General features: G+C 51.9%; 1 protein-coding gene across 3 annotated transcripts in view; it reads left to right on the plus strand.

The window, feature by feature from the left end:
• Positions 1 to 2,994: 2,994 nt before the first annotated feature.
• Positions 2,995 to 21,637, plus strand: part of SIM1 (SIM bHLH transcription factor 1) — a 73,589-nt gene continuing 54,946 nt past the window's right edge. The window contains exons 1-9 of one of the 3 annotated variants that reach the window (XM_036317918.1): positions 2,995 to 3,246; positions 3,879 to 4,510; positions 13,701 to 13,783; positions 17,297 to 17,386; positions 18,115 to 18,223; positions 18,346 to 18,431; positions 19,130 to 19,329; positions 19,538 to 19,644; positions 20,353 to 20,500. In XM_036317918.1, coding sequence (XP_036173811.1) covers positions 4,336 to 4,510; positions 13,701 to 13,783; positions 17,297 to 17,386; positions 18,115 to 18,223; positions 18,346 to 18,431; positions 19,130 to 19,329; positions 19,538 to 19,644; positions 20,353 to 20,500 — 998 coding nt within the window. In that variant the 5' untranslated portion in view covers positions 2,995 to 3,246; positions 3,879 to 4,335. Of the gene's footprint in view, positions 3,247 to 3,326; positions 3,524 to 3,878; positions 4,511 to 13,700; positions 13,784 to 17,296; positions 17,387 to 18,114; positions 18,224 to 18,345; positions 18,432 to 19,129; positions 19,330 to 19,537; positions 19,645 to 20,352; positions 20,501 to 21,637 lie in introns of those variants that run through there. The other 2 variants (XM_036317919.1, XM_036317920.1) reach the window with 2 other exon arrangements.

The raw sequence follows: 21,637 nt of genomic DNA on the forward strand, positions 1-21,637 counted from the left end.
AGGATCCCTTGGTCGGACACACACGGCTCCCGGGACTAGAGGCTTAGGCGCCTGCACGTGGTGGTGGCGGCGTCCAGGCCGGCAGAGGCTGGCTCCATCCGAAGTCGCCCCTAAGGTGGAAACGACTCCCAGGGGCACCACGTCGCGGTCGCTCTGGGCTGTTTGCCCTCCTGGGGTGTGTGTGTGTGTGTGTGTGTCTCGGGTGGGGGACGGTGGAGGAACCAGATGTGTATAATCGGTGCCTGCATCTCCCCACGTGAGGACTGCGTTCCGGGGCTTCGTAGATGGTACCCGAGGGCCAGAGGGCTGCGCGCGGAGGCGCCGCGCAGGGAAAGGGCGGCCTGGACCCTGAGGACCCCTGTTTGGCTGGGTGGGTTGCCTGTGCTCCTCTTGTTCTTTCCGGGACTTTCTCCCTTACATTGACAAAGAGGTGGGTGGGATTCGCCTTTTAGTCTCAAGAAACGTATTTAAAATGTCCCCTGCTAGAGGCCGACATAAATTCTCAGCACGCGTGGGAGGCACCTGAGGTTCCGGTTCACGCCCCAGGCTGGCTGGGGGCGCGCGCGGGGCAGAGGGCGGGGTCGCCGCGGGGGTGCGAGGCGGGTCCCGGTGCCGGGCGGGGAGTGGGGGAGCCTGGTGCCCGCTGCAGCCTAGGTTCAAAGATTAGAAAAACAGGTGTTCGGCCGCCATGCTAATGCACTCGCTGGGTAAACTCGCTCCGACCGCTGTGTGCGGAGGACTTAGAGAGCGGCCGGCACCACAGGGCGGTGCATCCGTTTGTTTACTAAGGGACTTTCACTCGGTTCATCAACAACTGGGCTTCGTTGGGACAGCGGTGCAGACCGCCTGGGCCCCCAGGACATCGCCTCCGGTGCCAGGACTTCCCGACTCATTTTGCTCATCTTGCTTCTCAAGGCAAAACACTGCCTTTCTTCCAGGTGAAAGGCCCCCCGTACGGGGGAGGGGGGCACCGCCTAATCCTCAGGGTTCCTGCCGAGGCAAGGGTTTCAGACTCCAGAGAAAGCACGAACACACCTGCACGTCGTTTGAAGTAGAGAGAGGGTTTAAAGCAACCGCAGGCTTAACCGAAATCCTTTCTAGAACACAGACGGAGTATAGAAAACCACTCCTTACCCCTGAAGTGTCCCTGCACCCCCTGGCAGGAAGTCCCATTTCATCCCTAAGGTCCGTCCAGGCTGGAGCTGGGGAAAGAAGGGTCACGGAAGGTCCTTGCGCCTTCTGCAAACATACACCCCCTCTCTACCTGTAGTAGGGACTTGATCTTACCTGGTCTTTCTAGAACCTTGTCTATAGGGGAGCCATAATAGTTCTCTGGATTCCTACCCAGCTCTTGTTAAAAGAACAAAGCGTTGTGGTCGGAACCGCCCAGAACCAGGTCTCTAAGGGGCTCCAGCTTCTGCTCTAGATTATAGCCCATTCGTTTGGCCCCAGTTTTGAAACACCTACAACATCTCCGTGTTTAGTTTCTCGCCCCCCCCCCCCTTCTTCTTTCTTTCTATCCCGAATGTTCACCTCCGCTTGCCAGGTGTTTCCCAGATGTGCCAATACCCCCAGAAAGCCCTGCCTGTGCTGAGAGCTCACTGCCGTCGAAGGCGGCAAGGACGTGGCAGATGCCTGCATTTTTTAACAGACACGCTTAAAGTGGTTCCGAACCTCAGCAGAACGGCACACAGCCCTCTTCAGGGCATGTTTTCTCAGCGGCAATTAGAGCCCAAAAGGAGAGGATGCGTGCGGCGTGGCTGCGCTCTCCCCCTCTTCTGGCCGAGGAAGCAAGGGCCTCCAGCGCACCGTCAGGGCGGACGCTGGGGCGCCCGCAGCCCCCGGACAAGCGGGAAGCGCCCGCAGGGAGGGTTCGTAGGCAGCAAAAACTGTCCTGGGGGACAAGTCAGCGTTCCCCGTTGCTATCCGTTGTCTCTCCTCGGATGACAGAGAGAAGGCGAGTCAAACGGGCAGGTCTCTCCAAGGTAAAATTTGTCCGCAATGGTACTTAAGAGAGCTTGTTTAAAAGGCTCCTGCTGGGGAGCTGGGAATGCTTTCAACACACTCACGGAGACTGTATCCTTTCCGTGAGGAATACTCAGGTTGGACTTTTGTTTTCTGAAACAAAACCCAACAAAGAGTCTTCGTTCACAGGTAACGCGACGGATCTGTGAGCTATCTACTTGCATTTGGGCCTGAAACGTAGCCTCTGCTCCTCTAGGGTCCCGCTCTACTCCCCGGAGGGAAACGCCACGCTGAGCTCTACCCATTTCGAATTTGGGATTCACTGAAAGACATATATTTATCTCCCTGGCGACGAATTCGGTGTCGCCGTGGTTTCGGAGAAACGTGAAAGAGAAAAGAAAGTCCAACACCGGCCCAAAGCGCCCTCGGGCCCCAAAACTAGCTCGCGGGACGGGCGCGGCCGCCGGGTCCGCCCTAAGGCGAACCTCGCCCGCTGTCTGGGCGACTCCCGACGTAGCCCGCCGGGAGCCCCAGCCTCTCCCCACCCCCCGCCTGACCTCTGCGGCTCGGGGACGCAGCCCGGCGCTTGCGGGCACCCCCAGCCCTTTGGAGCCCGCGCTCGGGGCCGAAGGCTTAGCCTCCTGACCCCAGGGATCGCGGGGAGAGCGGGTCCTGCACGCCGCCCGCAAAGCCGGGGAGGCTCGAAGCAGCCGCGGCTGCGGGTGAGCACAGACACCGGTGCCCGGGGCTGGTTAAGAGCGCGGCGGCAGCGCGGGTGGCAAGGCTGCCAGCCTGCAGCGGGGACGCGGGGAGAACGGAGCGTCACTCAGCTCGCGTCACTCAGCTCGTCTGGCCAATGAGCGCCGCGCCCCGAGGCGCGCCCGACCAATCGGAAGCGGGGAGGTCTGTGAATGCCACGAAGGGAGGGCGGGAGAAAGGGAGCCCGGGAGTGAAGTTGAAGCTAAACCCCGAAAGGTATAAAGAAGTTACGGGGGGGGGGGGGTGCGTTTTCGGCTTCCAATTAGGAATAATACTGGCTTCGTAGCAACTCCCGAGGAGGAGGACTCTCACACCGCCTCACGCGCCCCAAAGCCCGCATCCCCATCCTCCCACGCACCCTCCCCCAGTGCCTGACCCGGGGAGGCGAGGGAGCCAGGGCGCTCCCCGCTGCTCGGCCGGGGGGACGCGGAGGGGCCCGCGCGTAGCCCAGTTGGACCGTAGACATGAGTGTCATTAAGAGGCGGGCGCCTCCGCACGCTGGGCCGCCGGCGGGGACTGAAGGTAGGTGAAGCGGCCCGCACCCCGCGCCTGCCCGGTGGCCCCGCAGCTCTCCGGCCGGGGCCGGGCCGGACCGCCTCCCGCCCCCGCGCCGGCGAGGGGCAGTCGCGAACGTGCCACCTGTTAACCTGGCGCGGCCGGCCCGGCGCGGCGCCGCCTCTGCTGGGCAGGGAGCGCTCTGGGTCGGCTCGGGCGTCCCGCGGGACTTGATGTGTAAGTGCCACTTTTGGAGGAATCCCCGAGACTTCCCATCCGAGTTGGAGAGCTGGCCAAGCTGCAGGTCTGCCGAGATGGGGGGCCTGGAGGCGGAATTCGGAGCCGCAGAGACCTGCTCCCTGGGACGGGCGCCTGCACGCGGCGCGGGCGGGCGCGGGCACCGGCGGCGGGGTCTCTTCAAAACAGGCTTTTCGTGGTTTGGGCGACTTCCCGGGGGGCTGGAGAATGCGTTGGGCCTGGGCGAGGGCGCGCGAGCGGGCGTCCTTTGCACGGGGCTCCGTCTCTCCGCTGGTGTCCCGTACTTTGCAAAACAAACAGAAATACCGAGGGAAGCCGAGGCCCTTTCCGGAACCCGGGGGAGGGCGTGAGTGCTCGCGGAGCCGCCGATCTCTGACGTTCTGATGCTGTTGTCTTCGCAGGGGCCTGAGAGAGTCGCCCGGCTGTCCTGTTCTCCCCAAAAGGGCCCGGCGCCGTCTCCACTGCCGAGGGCCCGAAGAGCAAACGTCGGGGATTATTATGTCGCTTTTCCAGGGGCCGGGGTTCGCAGCGCGGAACCGGAGGAAAGGCTGGCTCCTCAGGGGTCCTGCTGGCATCTGACATCCAGAAACTCCCAGGGTCGCCCAGATCGCTCCGGATCGGATCGGCAGCTTTCCTATCCTTGCATCCCGTATTTTTAAAGAAAATATTTTCTGTTCTCTGCGTTGGTCTTTTACCACCACCAATACACCGAAGCAAAGACTGCCGTCTTTTCATTCAATGTCTGCTTTACATTTTTTGCCCCTCCCCCCAAAAAATGATCTCTAATTGAAAGTTTATTTTGGTTTTGGATGAATCTGTGGAGCGTATGTTGTAAGAAGAAAGGGGGAACGAGACACAATGAAAGAGAAGTCCAAAAATGCTGCCCGGACGAGGAGGGAGAAGGAAAACAGTGAATTCTATGAACTGGCTAAATTACTGCCTTTGCCCTCGGCTATCACCTCGCAGCTGGACAAAGCATCCATAATCAGACTCACCACCAGCTATCTCAAAATGAGAGTAGTGTTCCCAGAAGGTAAGTGACTTTGCCCAGATGGAATTTCAGACAGAAGGGGTAGAGGGTATGCCAGCCACCATACGGGCAGAGAAGTACATTCATACTTTCTTTCACACACTCTCTGCAAAGGGAAGTTTAGCATGGCTGCTTGACTAAGGACCTCTCTGAACTTAGAAATCCTCTTGCCTTTTTGTGGCTCTTTCTACTTCCCCATTAATACTTTCCGTTCAGCCCATCAGATACGTTTGGTTGGGAAGTAGCCCAGCATTGCTTTTGTCAACACTTCAGATACGGGGCTCAATTGAAAGTACTACTAATCCAAACATGACTTTTTTTTTTTTTTCATTCATTCCTCTCATTAGAATTGTATCTAGGAGAAGGCAGGAACACTGCCAAATTCTTGTATTTTTGCTATGTATAGATAGACCCCGTGTAAGTGAAGCTAACTAAACTAGATAATAATTTCCCTATGTTTATAATTTTGCAGTGGAGGAGCAAGCATGTTCATGAACAAATATGTCCTGAATTTACCCAATCTCGTTGACTGCTGATAGCAAATTTATCTTGGGTTTTTGAGACAGTCACAGGTTCTGAAGCTAACTCTGGAGCATGTGATTTGCAACTCTGGGTTTGATATTATCGCTGAGATAATAGGCTAGTCCCGAAATACATAAGATTGAATTAAGATGGCTAGCCCACTTAGAAAATATCTGCCAGGTGGTAGGTAGGTTGGCAAAGGGGTCCTAGAAAAGTTATCTTTTAAGGCCTAGAAGTTAGAATCGCTGAGCTGAGTTGTTGACATGGTTTAAAAATGTGTATTTGGATTACGAAGATTCGCTGAGTGAGAACAGAGCAGCCTTCGAAAAACATTCTCCTGTATAAAACCACTTATACTCGTTGGGAAAAGGACACTTCTCTCTCCTACTTCCCCATCTTTTCTTTACCCCCATTCAAATAACATCAACAGATTTAAAATATGTGCATTTTAGATATGCCTTTCCTGAGGGAGGGGATTTGAAATGTAAAGGAGAGAATGCCCAGTAAACAAAAACCCCAGAGAAAGCACCCTGTTTGTTTACAAAGCAGAACTTCTTACAGTATTTGACCCAGAGAGGTTTATGTTACTGTTGATTTTGACTATGGGGTTTGTTTTCTTTTGAGAGAATATTGGAAAGGAAATAGTCATTATTTGATTTGGAGTTTTCAATTTGCTTGATCTTGACTAAAAGTTATTATCTGAATCAAAATCTTGCAAAACATGCACCCAAATAGTCAGGGATACCAAAGGAGAAATTTCAAATTATAGTTCAATTTTACCATAAAACTACAGGTAGTGTTATACTTGTTTTGTCTTAAAGCAGTTCCTTGAATAGTCTCTTCTGACCCTGGAAATTACAGGAGGAAAGAAATAAGAACCTAAAGTACCTAAAAAGTAAAGACCAAAAAGAAAAAAAGAAAAAGGAGGAAACATATATTAAAAACCACATTTCCCATTAAACTCTGCTGAGAATTGCTAGTGGGAACATTATTACAATGCTACACTGCCTTATGTTTAAAAAAGAGACCTTGTTGTCTTTTATACTGTCAGCGCCTACTTTATAAAAATAAAGCTATTGCGAACTCCGCTGTTCCCTCCGTTCCTAACAGGATTATTAGCAGTGATTTGTCAGCCCCTGCGGTCTCAGTGGGCTCCCTTTCTGCGTGATTTCTAGCGGGTCTCATCAATTATCAGTGCCAATGTCGCTGGCTGTTTGATCAGAAGAAGCATATGGTGCTGCTTGTGGGGCTGCGAGTAACCTCAGGATGAAGAGAATAGTAGGTCCGACTTCCTGGGTAGGCACAGAGAGGGACCCCAGAGCCCGGGAGCTGCCAGGCCAGGGCCCTCATCTGTGTCCTGCAGACCCTGGGCAGGCATGCTGGCCAGGCCCAGAGGGGATAGGACTGGTTTCTGTCGTTTTGTTTTGTTTTTTAAGAGAGCAAGCTTTCTTATTTAAGTGCTAACTCCACAAAGTGTAAATCTCAGGATACATAAAAAGGAGGAACAAAAAGTAAACTGTTTTAGCCAACTTGTTATTTTTAAAGAGAGCACTGGCGAAGACTCTGGCTGGAGTCTAGTTGTTGGCTAGGCTGGTCCCGGGTGGCTACCTTAAGGGCCACTGTGTTTTCTGCAGCCCCCTCACCTTCCTCACAAGCCCTGGGCCCCTCCTCTCCCTTCAGCGGGTGAGTGTAAGTTTATGGGGAGGAGGGGATGGACGATGTGTGAACTCTGGGCACATCATTTATTTCTCCAGCTACTGTTGAGCTCATAACTCACCCCATAGCCTCCACACGGTGAGTTAGACAGGGTCATCTGAACAGCTGCTGCTAGGGATGAGGTTTTAATTTTGAGCGTAGATTAGCTTCAAAAATTCAAAATCCAAACATAGCCTTTAAAAATATTAAACAGCAATAGGAATAAACAAACAAACAAACAAAAACACCCAGTAGTTTTAAAGGAGTAAAATAATCACAAGAGGAAGAACCAGGCACAACCTGCAGAGGGTGCCAAATTTGGGTTTAGCTGTTGACTGAAGGCAGGGGATAGAAAAGGTTGGCTCCATAGCAGTGCGGGAAACGGATACTTTATATGGGGGAATAATCTCATTTTTTAGTGATGAAAAATGAAAACAATTTGTTTGACAATATGGTTCATTTTTACATTTGACACCATCCTAACACATAGTAGGTCTTCAATAAAATTTTATTTTAAGGATGGGAGATAGTTGTTTCATAATGATAAGCATTCCATCACATGTAACTTGGATTGTGCAAGATATATAATCTAAAATAATGAATAAATCTGGTGACATCTTATAAGCATAACAATGACTATAATACTTCATTGTTTTCGCTCATATACATTTCATCTGTACTAGTCTGTAATGCCAAAAGTCTTAAATCCACAAACAAAAATCCTTCCGTACTTGCATTTGAAAAATATTTTAATTCCTAAAATATTGTTAGCCCCTCCAGTTGCTGAATATCACCCCCCCCCCCCAAAACTCAGCTTTTATTTATCTGAATAGGTAAAATTGAGCTGTTGAGGGAGGAGGAAATGAGAGAGAGAAAGAGAGAGAATAAAGAAACGGGATATGGATGTCTGGAATAACAGAATAAATCATTAGATTGGAGATTTCACAGTAAAAAAAAACTTAAGGAAAATTACTGTGAAATCATTAAAACTGCATAACTCCCAATTGGCAACATATCCTATTCTAAAATAGCCCTGCAAAGGGAAAATTAGGGCATCTAGAAATGTATGATGTGATCAAAGATAGAAAAGCAGGATTAAAAAAAAGAGAGATGATGTGACTTTATTTGTGTGCAAAATAGGACAAATTCAACTGAAGAAATATGTATTTGTTATTCAGCTGTAGTACAGTTTTGGCTGGGGGTGAAGCGGCTTATAGAATAACCTTCAAAAGGATCAGACATGTTTTCAAATCTACAGTCATTCAAAATCTTGGCAACATCACACTACTATTTCATTCTCAAGATGTCCTGGGAAAATAAAAATAATTACAGAATTGAAATTAGAAACTGTGCAGGAAAGTGAATCTCCAGAAGGGCTAGAAGGACAAGGATGATTAAACAAACCTCCACAGACCTTTCCTATACTATTCACCTCAAGACGGAAACCCTTTATCGCCTTACATATTTTTGAAGCGGAGAACTAGGAGAGAAAAAGAGGCCCCCATTTCCCACGTGGATGGTGATTTAAGGCTGTTTTCCTTGCTGCTTGGGGAAATGATTGAGCATTAGGTTTCCATGTTTATTTTCTTACATAAGTTTTTCTCATTTAAAAGCCTTTAAGCACAGTTTACGCCTCCATGCTGGTTTTCTCTATTTGATTCCCGTTTTGATGTTGACTTAAAATGTAGATGCAGAACTAACTTCCGTGCGGAGCATTTGCAAGGCAGATTTATGTGCTAGAAATTGTAGGTCAGATCAATGAAAAAAATACCTTTTTTTTTCTCTTTAAACGAAGGATCACAAATAAAAACAATAACAAAACCCCCAACATAAACAGGGCATCGTAAGCTATGGTGGGATGCTTACAAGCAGGGCATAATCACCCACCTGAAGCCAAAATCAGGCCAACTTTCCTGAGGACAAACACGATTTCTAGGGAGTAACTTTTCAATTTTAGGGAATCTTGGCAGCTTTGAGGTTCTGCAGACACAAATGTAGATACAACCAAGTCCGTGGATTTCTGCTGCAGGTCTTTATCTGTCGGCCCAGGTTTTTCTCAAGAGAATGTTTAGGCACAGCTAGTATGTTATGGTTTTCACAGACCACTCATTGTCAGTTTCTGATCCATGAAATTTAAATTTTTTGTGGAGGTGAGAACCTTCAATTATTTAGCAATGGACATGCTAATCAGAAAGTACCAAAACAGAGCCTGAGAACTGCATGGCAAACATTATTCTGCAGGTAGCTCCATCGGGCAGGCGGCTCCTGCACGGAGTCCTCCGCCTCGGGGGCTCAGACAAAACCAGGGACAGCGACCTTGTCTAAACCTCAGCCTCGCCTCCAGCAAGGACCAAAGCAGCTAGGAGAAGCCTATAGTGGCGGCCGGCCAGCCAGGGCCTTGCTCTGCGGTCCGTCCGTTCCTCCCCTGAGACCCCGCCGCCTCCCTGGGGTGGCGGCAGCCTGGTAACGCGAGCGGGAGGCCGCCGCAATGGACCGAGTCTGCCTGCCGTGGGTTTGAGGACGCCTCCGCCCGATTGCCCAGTGCGCCCGCTGCCCTCCTGCTGCCCGGGCTACTGCCCCAAGGACCTGCCATCATCTAAAGCGAAATCCCGCCTGAGCGAGCCTGTGCGGCCGTCAGAGTCCCGTTCGCCAACTAGAACCTCCGTGGGAACCGCCAGTGCCGCCAGCGCCGCGGGGCAGCCCCGTCGGCCTCGCCTTGGGGATCCTGGCATCGCCCGGAGTCCCGGCCACACCGCTTGACTCTTTTCAGCAGCCACTCAGCACTGTTGTCAACCCTGCGGGCACTTGTGCACCATGGTTTAGTGAGGACCTGGCTAGACCCCACCTGTGCCTGGGGCCCGCAGTTCCGTTCTCTCCCGCGGGCTCGGGAGCCCGCAGCCAGCGTGGCCCGCGCGCTCCATCCGGACTGGGAAGCCCTCGCTCGGGGCCAGAGCGCGACGAGAGCGCAGAGCTTCCGCCCCAGATTTACACTAACTTGAGTGCGTCCCCAGGCGCGGGTGGGGATGCCTGAGGCAGACAAGGAGAAGCCAGAGCGCACACTGCCTGGTGGAGAGCAAACACGGTGGGTGGGGTTCAGGCTGCTGCGCAGGACAAAGCCTGGCCCCGCGCGGCCACCAAAGCCCTCGGAAGGTCGGCCACACCCGCCAGGTGGCCAGAGTGGGGCGGGCCGCGGCGCCGGAGGGGGTCGTGGGGGTGCCGAGTGCGTGAAGCAGTCTCCTACCCGGTGACTCCTGGATTTGGGTCTCAGTTCCTCTCTTCCCCAAGCATCCAGCCACTGAGGCTCCCGGAGCCCTAAGGCTGTTCATTGCTGGGCCCAGGGAAAGGCTTGGACAGTGCGCTCGGCGAGGATGCCGGTCCTGGGAGAAACCCAGGTGCTGGGACAAGTCCCTCTGAGACCCAAAGTCGGGAGCGCGGTCTGGGTCTCGGAGGGCTTTTCTGGCACCAGTCACCAGGCTGTGATCTGGTCCTAGGGAGCTCCTCCAGCACCCACAATGTTGCTTAAAAGGCATAGCGATGATTTCAGAGATGGTTTTCCCAGAGAGACAACAAGAAGGACACATTCTATTGAGATACAGTGTTTGTTTATTAAAAGGAAAAAAAAAAAAAAAAAACGGTAGGAGAAGCTCTTCTCATCCTCCCCTTCCTGTCTGAGTGAAGGAGGTGAGGATGCCTGTCTGTCAACCATATTTTGTCAAGGGTACGAAATTCATTCCGAAGGAAAGCTCGATCAATTTATTTTTGCTGCTTGCAATAACACAGCTGGACGATGCTTTGAGCTCATGCTAGACTGGGGCTCATCATTCATTCGCCAAGAACGGGCCTAAATTGTGCCTGTGGGATTAGGTCAATTTTAGTGGATCTACTTCGCCTCATTTGGTTACTAATTGGTTTCTTGTTTTATAAATCGAAATCTCATTTTCAGGAAATTACAAAACCCGCGCAGTCAGTCCATTGAGGTAATCCTTGGGTCAGGGGGTATTTAAATGGAAATGGCTCCTCCTCGCACTGAGGGTAAAGCAACAGTGAAACTTGTCGGAGTTTTCACATGAAATGTGAGCTAGTCCTTTAGATCCATAATAGATACATCCCTTGTAATACTACTTATGTAAATATGATAAGCCAGACTTTGAGGGAAGAAGTGGGCGGGGAGAAGCAAAATTTATCTGCTGAAGTTAATGTAGCATATCTTGGAAATCTTCCCAAATAGATTATGTTTTCCTTTGTCTTGGGCCACTTTAGCTGGGGCAAATCCTTTTGTCTAAAACCCGATTTAGTTATCGCCTCCCTCACAGGGCTGCTTTTTTTTCCTTTGCAAAACCCCGTTCCCTCGGCCTCACCGAATTACAAGAGAATCTTTAGATCTTGTTCCCACTGAAATCCTGCCGCAAAGGGAGCTTGGTTTCCTCCTCATTTTAAACAGACAATCAAAGGATTTGCGAATTTTCTGCGGTAGGTCAAGTGCAGAAACGAAATCTCAGCTTACCCCCCTCGCCAAGTGAAACTGGGTGCGGGAGCGCGTCACCGCAGCGGGAAGGGAAGGGTCAGGGAGAGGGGGCCCTGGCCCACGCCCCGACTTTCGGAGGTGGAACCCGTGACCGGGCTTCCGAAGGTGTCGCGGGCAGGCTGAAGGGCGAGCTCAGCCCTAGCGTCAGAGTGGGAAAGCCCGCAGGTCGACGAAGGCAGCCAGTCCCTTATAAAACATTAACCCAGACATAGCCGTGTGACGGAGATTTCGACCGGGAACAGAAAGCAAAGGCAATGCTCCGTGAAAGCAAAAGGTTCCTTAAAAGGTGGGGGTGGGGAAGAAGAGGGCAGGGAGGGCCGCTAACCTGCTCGGCCGGCTGTTCATTAACCTGCGGGGTAGCCTCGTTTCCCCCTGGAGGCTCCCACTAAGGAGACCGCAACCCGAGACCGCAGACAGCCCAGGCGGGCGCCACGAGTTCGGAACCGGTCCTTAACCTCAGCACAGCTTGGAGGATTTTCAGAGGATTCGGGTTGGGAGGCTGGTCCCAGGTGTGTCCCAGCCGCTTTGCGGGACCTGATAATTTTAGAATAAAAACACTTGTCGGTCCCAAGCGCACTCTTTGTGCCCTTTGGGGAGCTGAGGAAGCCCCGACTCCAGAAGCAACGCGGCCTCGGTCAGCTCTTTGCACCCGAGTCCCTGCCCCTGGACCCGGGGGAAGCTTTGGGCTGTCAGGCCTCAGCTGGGCCCCAGGCATGCAAGGGCCAGCGCCCCCCCCCCCCCCCCAAGCAGGATCCTTTCCCCCTTCCCCAGGGCGGCCTCCCTAGGCCACCTGCCTGTCACTCCTTCTGGGTGGGTATCTGAGCGGGAATGAAAACATGAACACGCTGTGCCAGAAACCAAGGAGGATAGTTTGGCTGAGACGGGAGGAACAAAGAGAAGGTGACAGAGCAAGGGGTGTGTGTACAGGCTGTAGTGTCGGTGGCCCCCTGGAACTGTCCAGGAGGGCACCCAGGGGTTAGGGTAGTGGAGTCGCTCTGGGGAAGGACACTGGGGCGGGCTAAGGAGGCAGGAGGGGGTGAGGAAGGAGGGAGAGGAGACCCGCAAAGGCGGGGAGCCTCAGTGTTTGCAGAGCGGTGGGGAAATCGTTAGATTTATTTAGATGTGCAAACACCCAGAGAGACCCGATTTGAGCTTAAGGGGTGCTCGCGGTTATTCGTTACCAGGGTTTTGATCATTGGCTTAGGAAGCAGCTCCTGGCCAACACACTTTAGAGCCCAACTCCATGTTTTATTCTGAAAGATCCACCCACAACCCCATATTACCATGGGGGTGTGATCGTCATTGTGTACTTCATAGTGACTTGCCCCATTCCCCAGTAAATCGCCCTCTTTTTTTTTTGGTCATGTTAAACCTTGCGTAATGGTGTAAGCATAAAAGACTTTACCTAGTTAAATTAATTTCAGCAGCAACACTGTTACAAGATGTTACCCATAAGAAGTTTAACCTCGGTCTGGGCAAGTTTCTTCTACCTGATTTTTCATTTTCTTTCTCCATGTTAATAGAAAAAACACCAGCCACAGCATCCTGAGAATTTTATTTTTTTTAGGCATCACCAGAAAAACTATTTGTGGCAACACTTGGGAAGATCTTAATGTGGAGAGAAAGGGGCTATATTTCTTAAGATGATACCTGGAAAGTAGAGAAAGTGATTAATTCTCTATATTCAGAAGTTCATGAAAATATTGCTAAAACAGTGTTAGAACCTGCAAGTATCTGACCTCAAAAAAACCTGTGTGGTGTTTTTGGGGGGTGGGATGGCAGGTGAGATTAGGATGTGTAGGAAGGTGGGGAGGGGCTAGGAAGGAAAACGAAAAGAAGGATTGCAAGGGTATGTTGCTGCTGGGAGTCATCTGCACAGGCAAATGGATTTTTCGGAAGGGGATTAAAGTCAGAGGCCCAGGGGAGGGGAATGGCTGGAGAGCCCTGCTGCCAATCAGAAAGCTCACCAGGGACAAGCTGGCCCTGGCCCAGGGATTCATGTCCCTCTGGGCCATCAGTGACATTCGCCTTTTGGTAAGAATGATGATGAAACTTTGGGTGACAAATAGTGTCCCTCACCCCTCTAAGAACACTAGTGAACCTATGCAATAGCTATCGCTGGGGTGCAGTGTAAGGGGCTCTTTCAGGGCAAGACTGTCCCCAAACTTAGCCACTTGGGGTCCTGCCCAGGGGATGCTCAGCCAGGCCCTGCCTTCCCTGAGAAGCCCAGGTCCATCTGGGAGAGGGATTCTGACCTCTGTTCAGACTGGGAGGGCAGGGCCTACATTTACCTGCTCCCATTCTTTGCTGTCCAGGTCAGAGAGCAAGAGGAGCCCAATGGTATCTGGTTACGTGTGTGAGCTTGAATGTGTGACATAGCTGTGAGACTAGCCTCAAACTGCCAGCAGGGTTGGAGTCCCATTGCTCAAGAGTGTCTCTGTGCCTCCACAGGTCTCGGGGAGGCGTGGGGCCACTCCAGTCGGACCAGCCCCCTGGACAACGTTGGCCGTGAGCTGGGCTCTCATCTGCTGCAGGTACTGGCGTGGCTTCCCGGTCAGTCGTTCAGTCGCGCATAAGCTTCAGCGTCTGAGGGCCTGGCCCCACGCTTGGCTTCTTGTTTCCTAGGAAAATGGGATCCTGCCCTGACGTGTCCCTCCTGCAGCCCCTACAGTTTCTCCAAACTTAAAAGGTTTAGCTCTTAACCTTGCTTGGTGCCTTGGTGCGAGTGGCGCCTCAAGAGGCCAAGAGGGAGGCACGGTGACGATCAGCACATTGGATTTGAAAGGGAGCTCTGACAATCAGATGGGCTGAACCCCGGGAGGGGTGCCATTTGACACCATTGGGCTGAGGGAACCAGAGTGCCTCCAAGCCAAGCTGCCCAGGCTAGGCTGCAAAACCATCCGAAATGAAGGATTTATACAGGAAATAAGGGGAATCTGGTAGAAATGCCAGTCAATGCTTTAAGCCCACACATTCTGGATCCAGCTGCGCCTGCAACTCTTTTCATCTCCTCCTGGTAGTTACGCGCTCTCTCCTCTCTCTCCACAGCCCTTACCATAGGCCAGCCCAGGCCATGTACAGACAGAGCCCTGTGCACATGCGTACACCTCCCCAGGCAATGACTTTATCCAATGTGGAAGCTCCCATTGCAGCATTGTTTTCAGAGTATACCGTTTTAAATTGCCAATTGCCCACTAGCAAATATTTAAAATAGTAAAACTTCTGGTAGCATTTTTAGGCTTGATACTTGTCTCCCAACCTGCACCCCTTATTACTCAAGTCCATTGCAACTGAGGTAGGTGTCTCAAACCTATGCAGGCACCAGGGAGGAATCTGAGCCCAGGTGGGCCAGGCTTGAGCATCTCCTAGCAGGAGTGCCACTCCCTTTCCTGACCCACAGATACCCCATTAGTATCAGAGGCCAGAGATTTCAGTTTCACAGAGTAAAGAAAGGCATTGTATTCCCTCACAGGCCTGGCCCGTACACCTCTGACTTTAACCAGCACTGTCCCTCCCTTTCACTGGGACAGCTGCCATCAGTTGTCTCTCAACAAATGATCCCTACCCAGTCTTGCCATATTACCAATTAATTTCCCTCATCAAAGGGAACAAAAACCTAACAATCCCTCACCCCTTCTGGCTCTTGCCCAATCTTCTCCTCTCTTCATCCCAAACTTCTCACAGGACTTATCACACTTTCAACTTCCATCACTCACCCTGCCCCACTCACTCCCAAACCCCTGCAGGCAGGCACCCCTCCCAGCCATTGTGCTCTGCACAGGCGCCACCACATTTTGATATGCAGAAGAAGATGCTCATTTCTTATCCTGCCTGACCTCATTCATTCCACAAATATAGGAGGGCCAACTATGTGCCAGACAGAAAGCCCTGCCTTCATGGGTTTACGTTCTAAGGAGAGCAGTCTTGCAAACCCAGGTGCTCTGCACATTGTAACAGGTGGTGTAGGTGCAGTGGAGAACAATAAGAGAGGGGATCCCTGGCCGGGTGGTTCAGTTGGTTGGAGTGTCATCCCATATACCCAAAGGTGGCAAGTTCAGTTCCTGGTCAGGGCCCAGGTTTCAGGTTCAATCCCAGTCCGGGTGCATAAGGGAGGTAACCAATTGATGTTTCTCTCTCACACTGGGAATGGCAGTTCTCCCTTCCTTTCCCTTTGAAAACAAATAAAAACATATCCTCAGGTGAGGATTTAAAAAAGAAAAACAAGAAGGGGAAGGAGTAGGGCTGTGTTTGAGTGGCAGAGGACCTCATTGACAAGGTGACATTTGGACTTGATGGAGGTGACATGCTCCCTCTCCTTCAGTTGCTAAAGTACCGCACTTTTCTGGATTCCTTTCCCTCCCTGTTTGCTCCTCTGGTTTTCCCATCACCGTCTGGTTGTAAATGCTGACATTTCCTAAAGGTTCCAACTCTGTTTCCCATCTCACAGCTTCAAGGCCTACTGGGTGATCTCAGCCAACATTATCATCTCAACTCCTTTTCCCATTTGCATGACTCCAGCTGGTTTTTCCAGTCTAGACACCCCTCCTAAGCTCCAGGTCTTTATTTCCTACTGCCAACTGGACACATCCAAATGGAAATCTGGATACACCTGAAGTTCAACATCTCCAAGACAAGAATCCATTATTTTCCTATTCCAGATTTCCACCCACCCATACAAAAACTCAACATGCTTCTCAAAATTCCCAGTCTTGGTTAATGGTGTTACCCTCTACTCAATGACATTGAAGTCAGACTCTTTCTGCCACCATAAATTCCATGGCCAGACCCATCTTTGACTTGGACTCCGCTTTCTGATTGCCTCATCCCCACTCTTTCCTCCTATAGGTGACTGTCCACATTCTGCCTGAAAAAAAGAAAACGAAACATGTCTAAGCATGCTATTCCCCTGTTTAGAAACTTCTGTTAGAACCCTGATGCCTACAGGAGTATCTCTAGATTCCTCAGATTGACATTTCAAACTCTCCAAAAATCCAGCACTGGTGTACTCCCTCAGCCCTATCTCTGGTGCACAAAAATGATCAGATCCATCCTCCCCTCAGTCCCTGCCTTTGGCACATCAATCCTTCTGTCTAGGATGCCCTTCCTCTCTACTACAGTTCAAGCTTCCTCTTCAAGGCTTTGCTCAAACAGTACCTCTAAGGCCTCTGATTCTTTCCCAGGCCTCTGGCCCCTCAGCCTCTGGGCCCCAACAGCACTGTCTGTTCATCTGTGTAGTCATTATAGCTATCTTTAGGCCAGTCTTTATGCTTCTACTGGGCTTCCAGCTCCTCGAGAGCAAAGTTTGACTCATCCGTGTGTCCACTGCCTGGATTGAAGCCCCATTCACATAAATAAAAGGACAGTGAAAGTCTGAGACTTGCCTTCATGGAGAGCCTGTCAGCTTGATGTATCAATGTAAACACGCACACATCACACTATTGCACTACTTTATGGACTTGCTGCCTGGAAAGCCTCTCATCTCCTAAATCCCCCTCTCCCAGACTCTTTTCAGAGCTACTGGCCATCTGCCTTCTGTCTACAACTTTTCAGACTGCCAGCCCTTCCACATCACCCAATGCCTGCTATTTCCCAAACCCCAGGTATTCTTTTTATTAAAAGACGCTGTCACTATGGAGTCCTCCAAGACTGACAGAGGAAACCTCTGGTTCTTTCAGTGATCATCACTGCAAGAGCCTAACTCACCTCTTATCGCAGACTGTGTCCCCCTCCTCAATATGTGTGTGTGTACAGACAGGTTTGCTCTGTCTATTTTGGTGGATCCTGAATCTTGGAGAACAGTAGCCTCCTCCATCTCTCTCTCTGGATCTCTTCCAGTGTGCTGCATTTTCCAGGTGCTTTCAAATTGGGAAAAAACAAAAGAGGGACTCTTGGGGTTGGTTTTCTATGCACTGTTTCCTGCCACCCCCCTCTCTACTTTGTCTCTTTGCACTTCTGATTGGGCATCTCTAACTTCTGTCCCTCCTGGGCCCCAATTTGTACCAATGTCCCAGAGGGCTCTCCATTCAACTCTGTTTCTGTCTTCCCAGACCCTGGATGGTTTTATCTTTGTGGTGGCCCCAGATGGGAAGATCATGTACATCTCAGAGACAGCCTCGGTCCACCTGGGTCTTTCTCAGGTAGGTGAGTGGTCTAGGACTCTAGCCTCCAGTGTTTACAGCCAGAGCTGGGGCAGGAGATGAGGGGTGGAGGGCTGGCTGTCCCAAAGGTTTCATATGCGCATTTCTGGGACTGGAAACAGCTCAGCTGACAGGAGGGCTGGACCTCTCCCTTTCTCCCCTTCCCTTATCCTTTAGCTTCTACTCCAGTGGTTCTCAACCTTCCTAATGCCACAACCCTTTAATACAGTTTCTCATGTTGTGGTGACCCCCAATTTCATTGTTACAAATTGAACATAAGTAAAGCATAGTGGTTAATCACAAAACAATATGTAATTATATATGTGTTTTCCGACGGTCTTAGGCGACCCCTGTGAAAGGGTCATTTGACCCCCAAAGGGGTCGCAACCCACAGGTTGAGAACCGCTGTTCTACTCCGAGCCCAAACAATGGCTACCTTTTTGAGTCCCTAGCAGAGGCCAAATAACATGGGAGATGGGTTACATATTGGTGTCATAATGTCTTCACCAGAATATTGCCAGGGAGCTACTACTACTACTATTATTATTTCCTTTCATGGATAAGGAAACCGAGGCTTAGCTAGGCTGCAACAGCAGAGCATTAGAACGTAGGGCAGACGCTAGAGTTCTTGCTCCTGTCCTCACAATCCTGTGGCCCTCCTAGCCCAATCTTCCAGTCCCTCCATGTGGCATCACCACTCTGGGATGGTGATACCCTCCTCTTTACAGGTAGAACTGACCGGGAATAGCATTTACGAATACATCCACCCGGCAGACCACGACGAGATGACAGCGGTTCTCACGGCCCACCAGCCCTACCACTCTCACTTTGTCCAGGGTAAGGCAGGAGTGTGCCAATAGCAGTCCGCTGGTGGCGTTGCCCCAGTTAGCCCTGGCAGGGCCCCTGGCGCGGTGCTGCCTGTCTCACCTCCTGCGCTTCCCTCCGCTCCTCCCTCCCAGAGTACGAGATCGAGCGCTCCTTCTTCCTGAGGATGAAGTGTGTCTTGGCCAAGAGGAACGCGGGCCTCACCTGCGGTGGCTACAAGGTGCGTGGCTGAGAGGGAGGATCCCTGCCACGTAGCCAGGTGTAGGGGAAGGGGGCAGGACCAGGGAACTGTGCGGCAGGGGAGGGGCTTCCCCGTGGTCCGGACCGCCCAGGAGGGCGTTTCCCGCCTGGGTGAATGGCGAACAGTTCTGGGAGGGGGCGCATCACCAAGGTCCTTGACCTTTGTGAACCCTTGGAACCACGTTTGAAGACAGTCTCACTCCCAGGCTGCTGGGGCTCTAAAATCAGGGCCCTATAAAGGGCCTTGGGGATGTGTCTACCGTCAGACATGGTCCATCGCTCCAGTGGGTTCCTGCCTAGAGTTTACTCAGGGCGTCAGATTCTGACCCGCCAGAGAGGTTAGGAAACAGAGCTTTAGTTCAAACTTGTGGTTCTCCTGGTTAATGAGATGAAACATGCAGGTTCCGGGGCACCGCTTCGCGCTGCAGGTGCGTTAGGGTTGGCAGGGCCCAGGCCACTGCATTGTTACAAGTCCCCAGGTAAGCTCAGTGAGGCTGTGCAGTCATTTCTTTGAAACACCTTGGAGCCCTAGTAACTGGACACTTGAACGCGGGGGCGTGGCCCACAGGGCATTCATTTATGGTCTAGCTGGGTCTCAAGGTATTAATCCCTTCCCCTCCTTTTTGGGTGGTTTCCTGGCTGCGTGGCTGAGTCTTGCCCTGTCACTTGCCGCCGCAGGTCATTCATTGCAGTGGCTACCTGAAGATCCGCCAGTACAGCTTGGACATGTCCCCCTTCGATGGCTGTTACCAGAACGTGGGCCTGGTGGCCGTGGGCCACTCGCTGCCGCCCAGCGCCGTCACGGAGATCAAGCTGCATAGCAACATGTTCATGTTCCGCGCCAGCCTGGACATGAAGCTCATCTTCCTGGATTCCAGGTGCGTGGCCGGGGAGGAGGGGGGAGGAGGCAAAGAGTTACCCTGTTCAGTGGGGAGAGCTCCTCGTGCATCTTAGGAGCCCCTTTTGCAGATGAGGTGACTGATGGAGCTCTGCGAGGTGAGGGTGGGCACCCAAGTCTCAGGTGGCTGTCTGGGGTGGGGCACATCCCCGCACCTCACGCTCATCCCGCGGAATTGCTCTCCGCAGAGTGGCGGAGCTGACGGGGTATGAACCTCAGGACCTGATTGAGAAGACCCTGTACCACCACGTGCACGGCTGCGACACCTTCCACCTGCGCTGCGCCCACCACCTGCGTAAGGCGCCACCCTGCGGCCTCCCTGCCCCGGCGAGGCCCCGAAGGAGGAGTGGGGGAGGGGAGAGGGCGTGATTTAAGCCCCCAGCCCGGGGACAAGTGGTAGCTCTGGTAGCCAGTGGGCGTGGTAGCTGAGGTCCTGCCAGCGGCTGCTCTAACACTGACCCATCCTGTTTCTCTAGCATCTGAGGGCGCTCACAGGGCCGAGGGGGAATTTCTGAGTTTCTTGGCGAAATTCTCCCTGGGAGGCGTTTTATTCTCCTATCGATAGAATGCCCCCTCCCCACCTCGCCCCCAGCCTCACAAAAGTGGGAGGAAAAACGGAGGCTAGCCCACGTGGCTCGTGTGCACTGACCCGTAGTACGCGCTTGGCTTGCGGTCCTGCTTAGCTTTGAGCCTCATCTCCCGGGACTACGAGTGTGAGCCAGGAAGTGAGCTGCCCGGACCATTTGACGTAGTTCGAAAATCGAATGGGGGGAGGGGTGGAATCCTCCAACTTTAAGCGTTTCCCTCTTTGCTAATCGTGCAAACTAACAGGACAACCCATGAATTTGGGAAGGTGCCTGTTGTCCCCCCCTCCCCGCCCCGCCTCGGGCGGGCGCACTCTGATTCGTACCCACCCGGCACCCTGCTCTCACTGCCGGGGGCTGCGTTGGGGCCGATCTGGGGCGGGCGCGTTCACCACCGCTGCCTTCTGTCTCTCCATCAGTGCTGGTGAAGGGGCAGGTGACCACCAAGTACTACAGGTTCCTGGCGAAGCAGGGCGGCTGGGTCTGGGTGCAGAGCTATGCGACCATCGTGCACAACAGCCGCTCGTCCAGGCCACACTGTATCGTCAGCGTCAACTATGTTCTTACGTGAGTGCAAATCGGGGACTCCTTCTCCCACTTCAGGCGGCCGTGGTCTCCACGAGGGTGCAGGTGGCGGGCACCCCCGGGATATTTGAGACTGGGGTCCCTTGGGGACACCGGTTTTGACTGAGTGCCGCCTGCTTTGGGAGGCGGCAGCTTGAGCACGTTCATCTTTATGAGGAGGCTTCCTTTCGTTATATGATTTAGGAGTTTTCCACCCACAGTCCATATTTGCGCTCTCTCTCTCTCTCTCTCTCTCTCTCTCTCTCTCTCTCTCAAGGAAATTCTGCATTAAATAAAACTTAATGCGGCAGAAAGAAAAAGAGAGAGAGAGAGGAAAGGGTCGGACGTACGGAGCCATTTATGGATAATGAACTGGACATCTGTTTCACTTTTTCAAATCTGGGTTTGAAGTTCTTAATTTTAACCAGAATCTCCAATCAAAGTTAAGAGTTCAGAGAGAGTGATTTTCCTCCTGAACCACAAAAAGGGTTTAAGTGACCGGAGGGTCTGACTTTAACCTCCATAAAGCCAAGGGGCCAGCTAATGCTGCAAGTCTTGGCGGGTGCCCAGGCCCCGCTCGCTCGCGCGCTGCGGGCCGGCATCGCCGGTGAGGAGGCCGCCTCGCAGCGCGACCTGCGGGTGCGGCTGGCGGGCTGGCCAGGGCAGCCGTATTTGAGCATTATTCTTTCCAGAAACAATAATCTCGTGTGGCCCTGCAGGCGGATCACATGGTCCGGTGTGCGGCGGGTGAAGAAAGCACGTTCTGTATAATGTTCATGAAAGTCAAAAGGTTGAAGCTTTTATGAAGAAACCTTTTGTGTACGCAGTTGCCCTTCCTTTTCTTTCTCTCTCTCTTTTTTTTTTTTTGGTGGAGGTTGTGATTTTAGGGTACCTCAGGAGGAGTTATTTGCTTTGGACCGGTTGACACACCAGGTGCTTAGTAAAAATGCTAGTTTGACATTAGGAAGTTGGTTAAGGGGTGCTTTTTGGAATCAGACTACAGATGATGAGAACTTGATTCACTCCACGTTCTTTTAAATTGCCGATCAAAAATGTAGTAGTTGGAAATATTATGCTTGGCAATAAGGCGATTTAATTTGTGCCTGCTTAGTAAGAAAATTTAATTAATAGACTTGGAAA

Source organism: Myotis myotis, unplaced genomic scaffold (assembly GCF_014108235.1).
Source record: "Myotis myotis isolate mMyoMyo1 unplaced genomic scaffold, mMyoMyo1.p scaffold_m19_p_7, whole genome shotgun sequence".
In the NCBI taxonomy this organism is placed as follows: Eukaryota; Metazoa; Chordata; class Mammalia; order Chiroptera; family Vespertilionidae; genus Myotis; species Myotis myotis.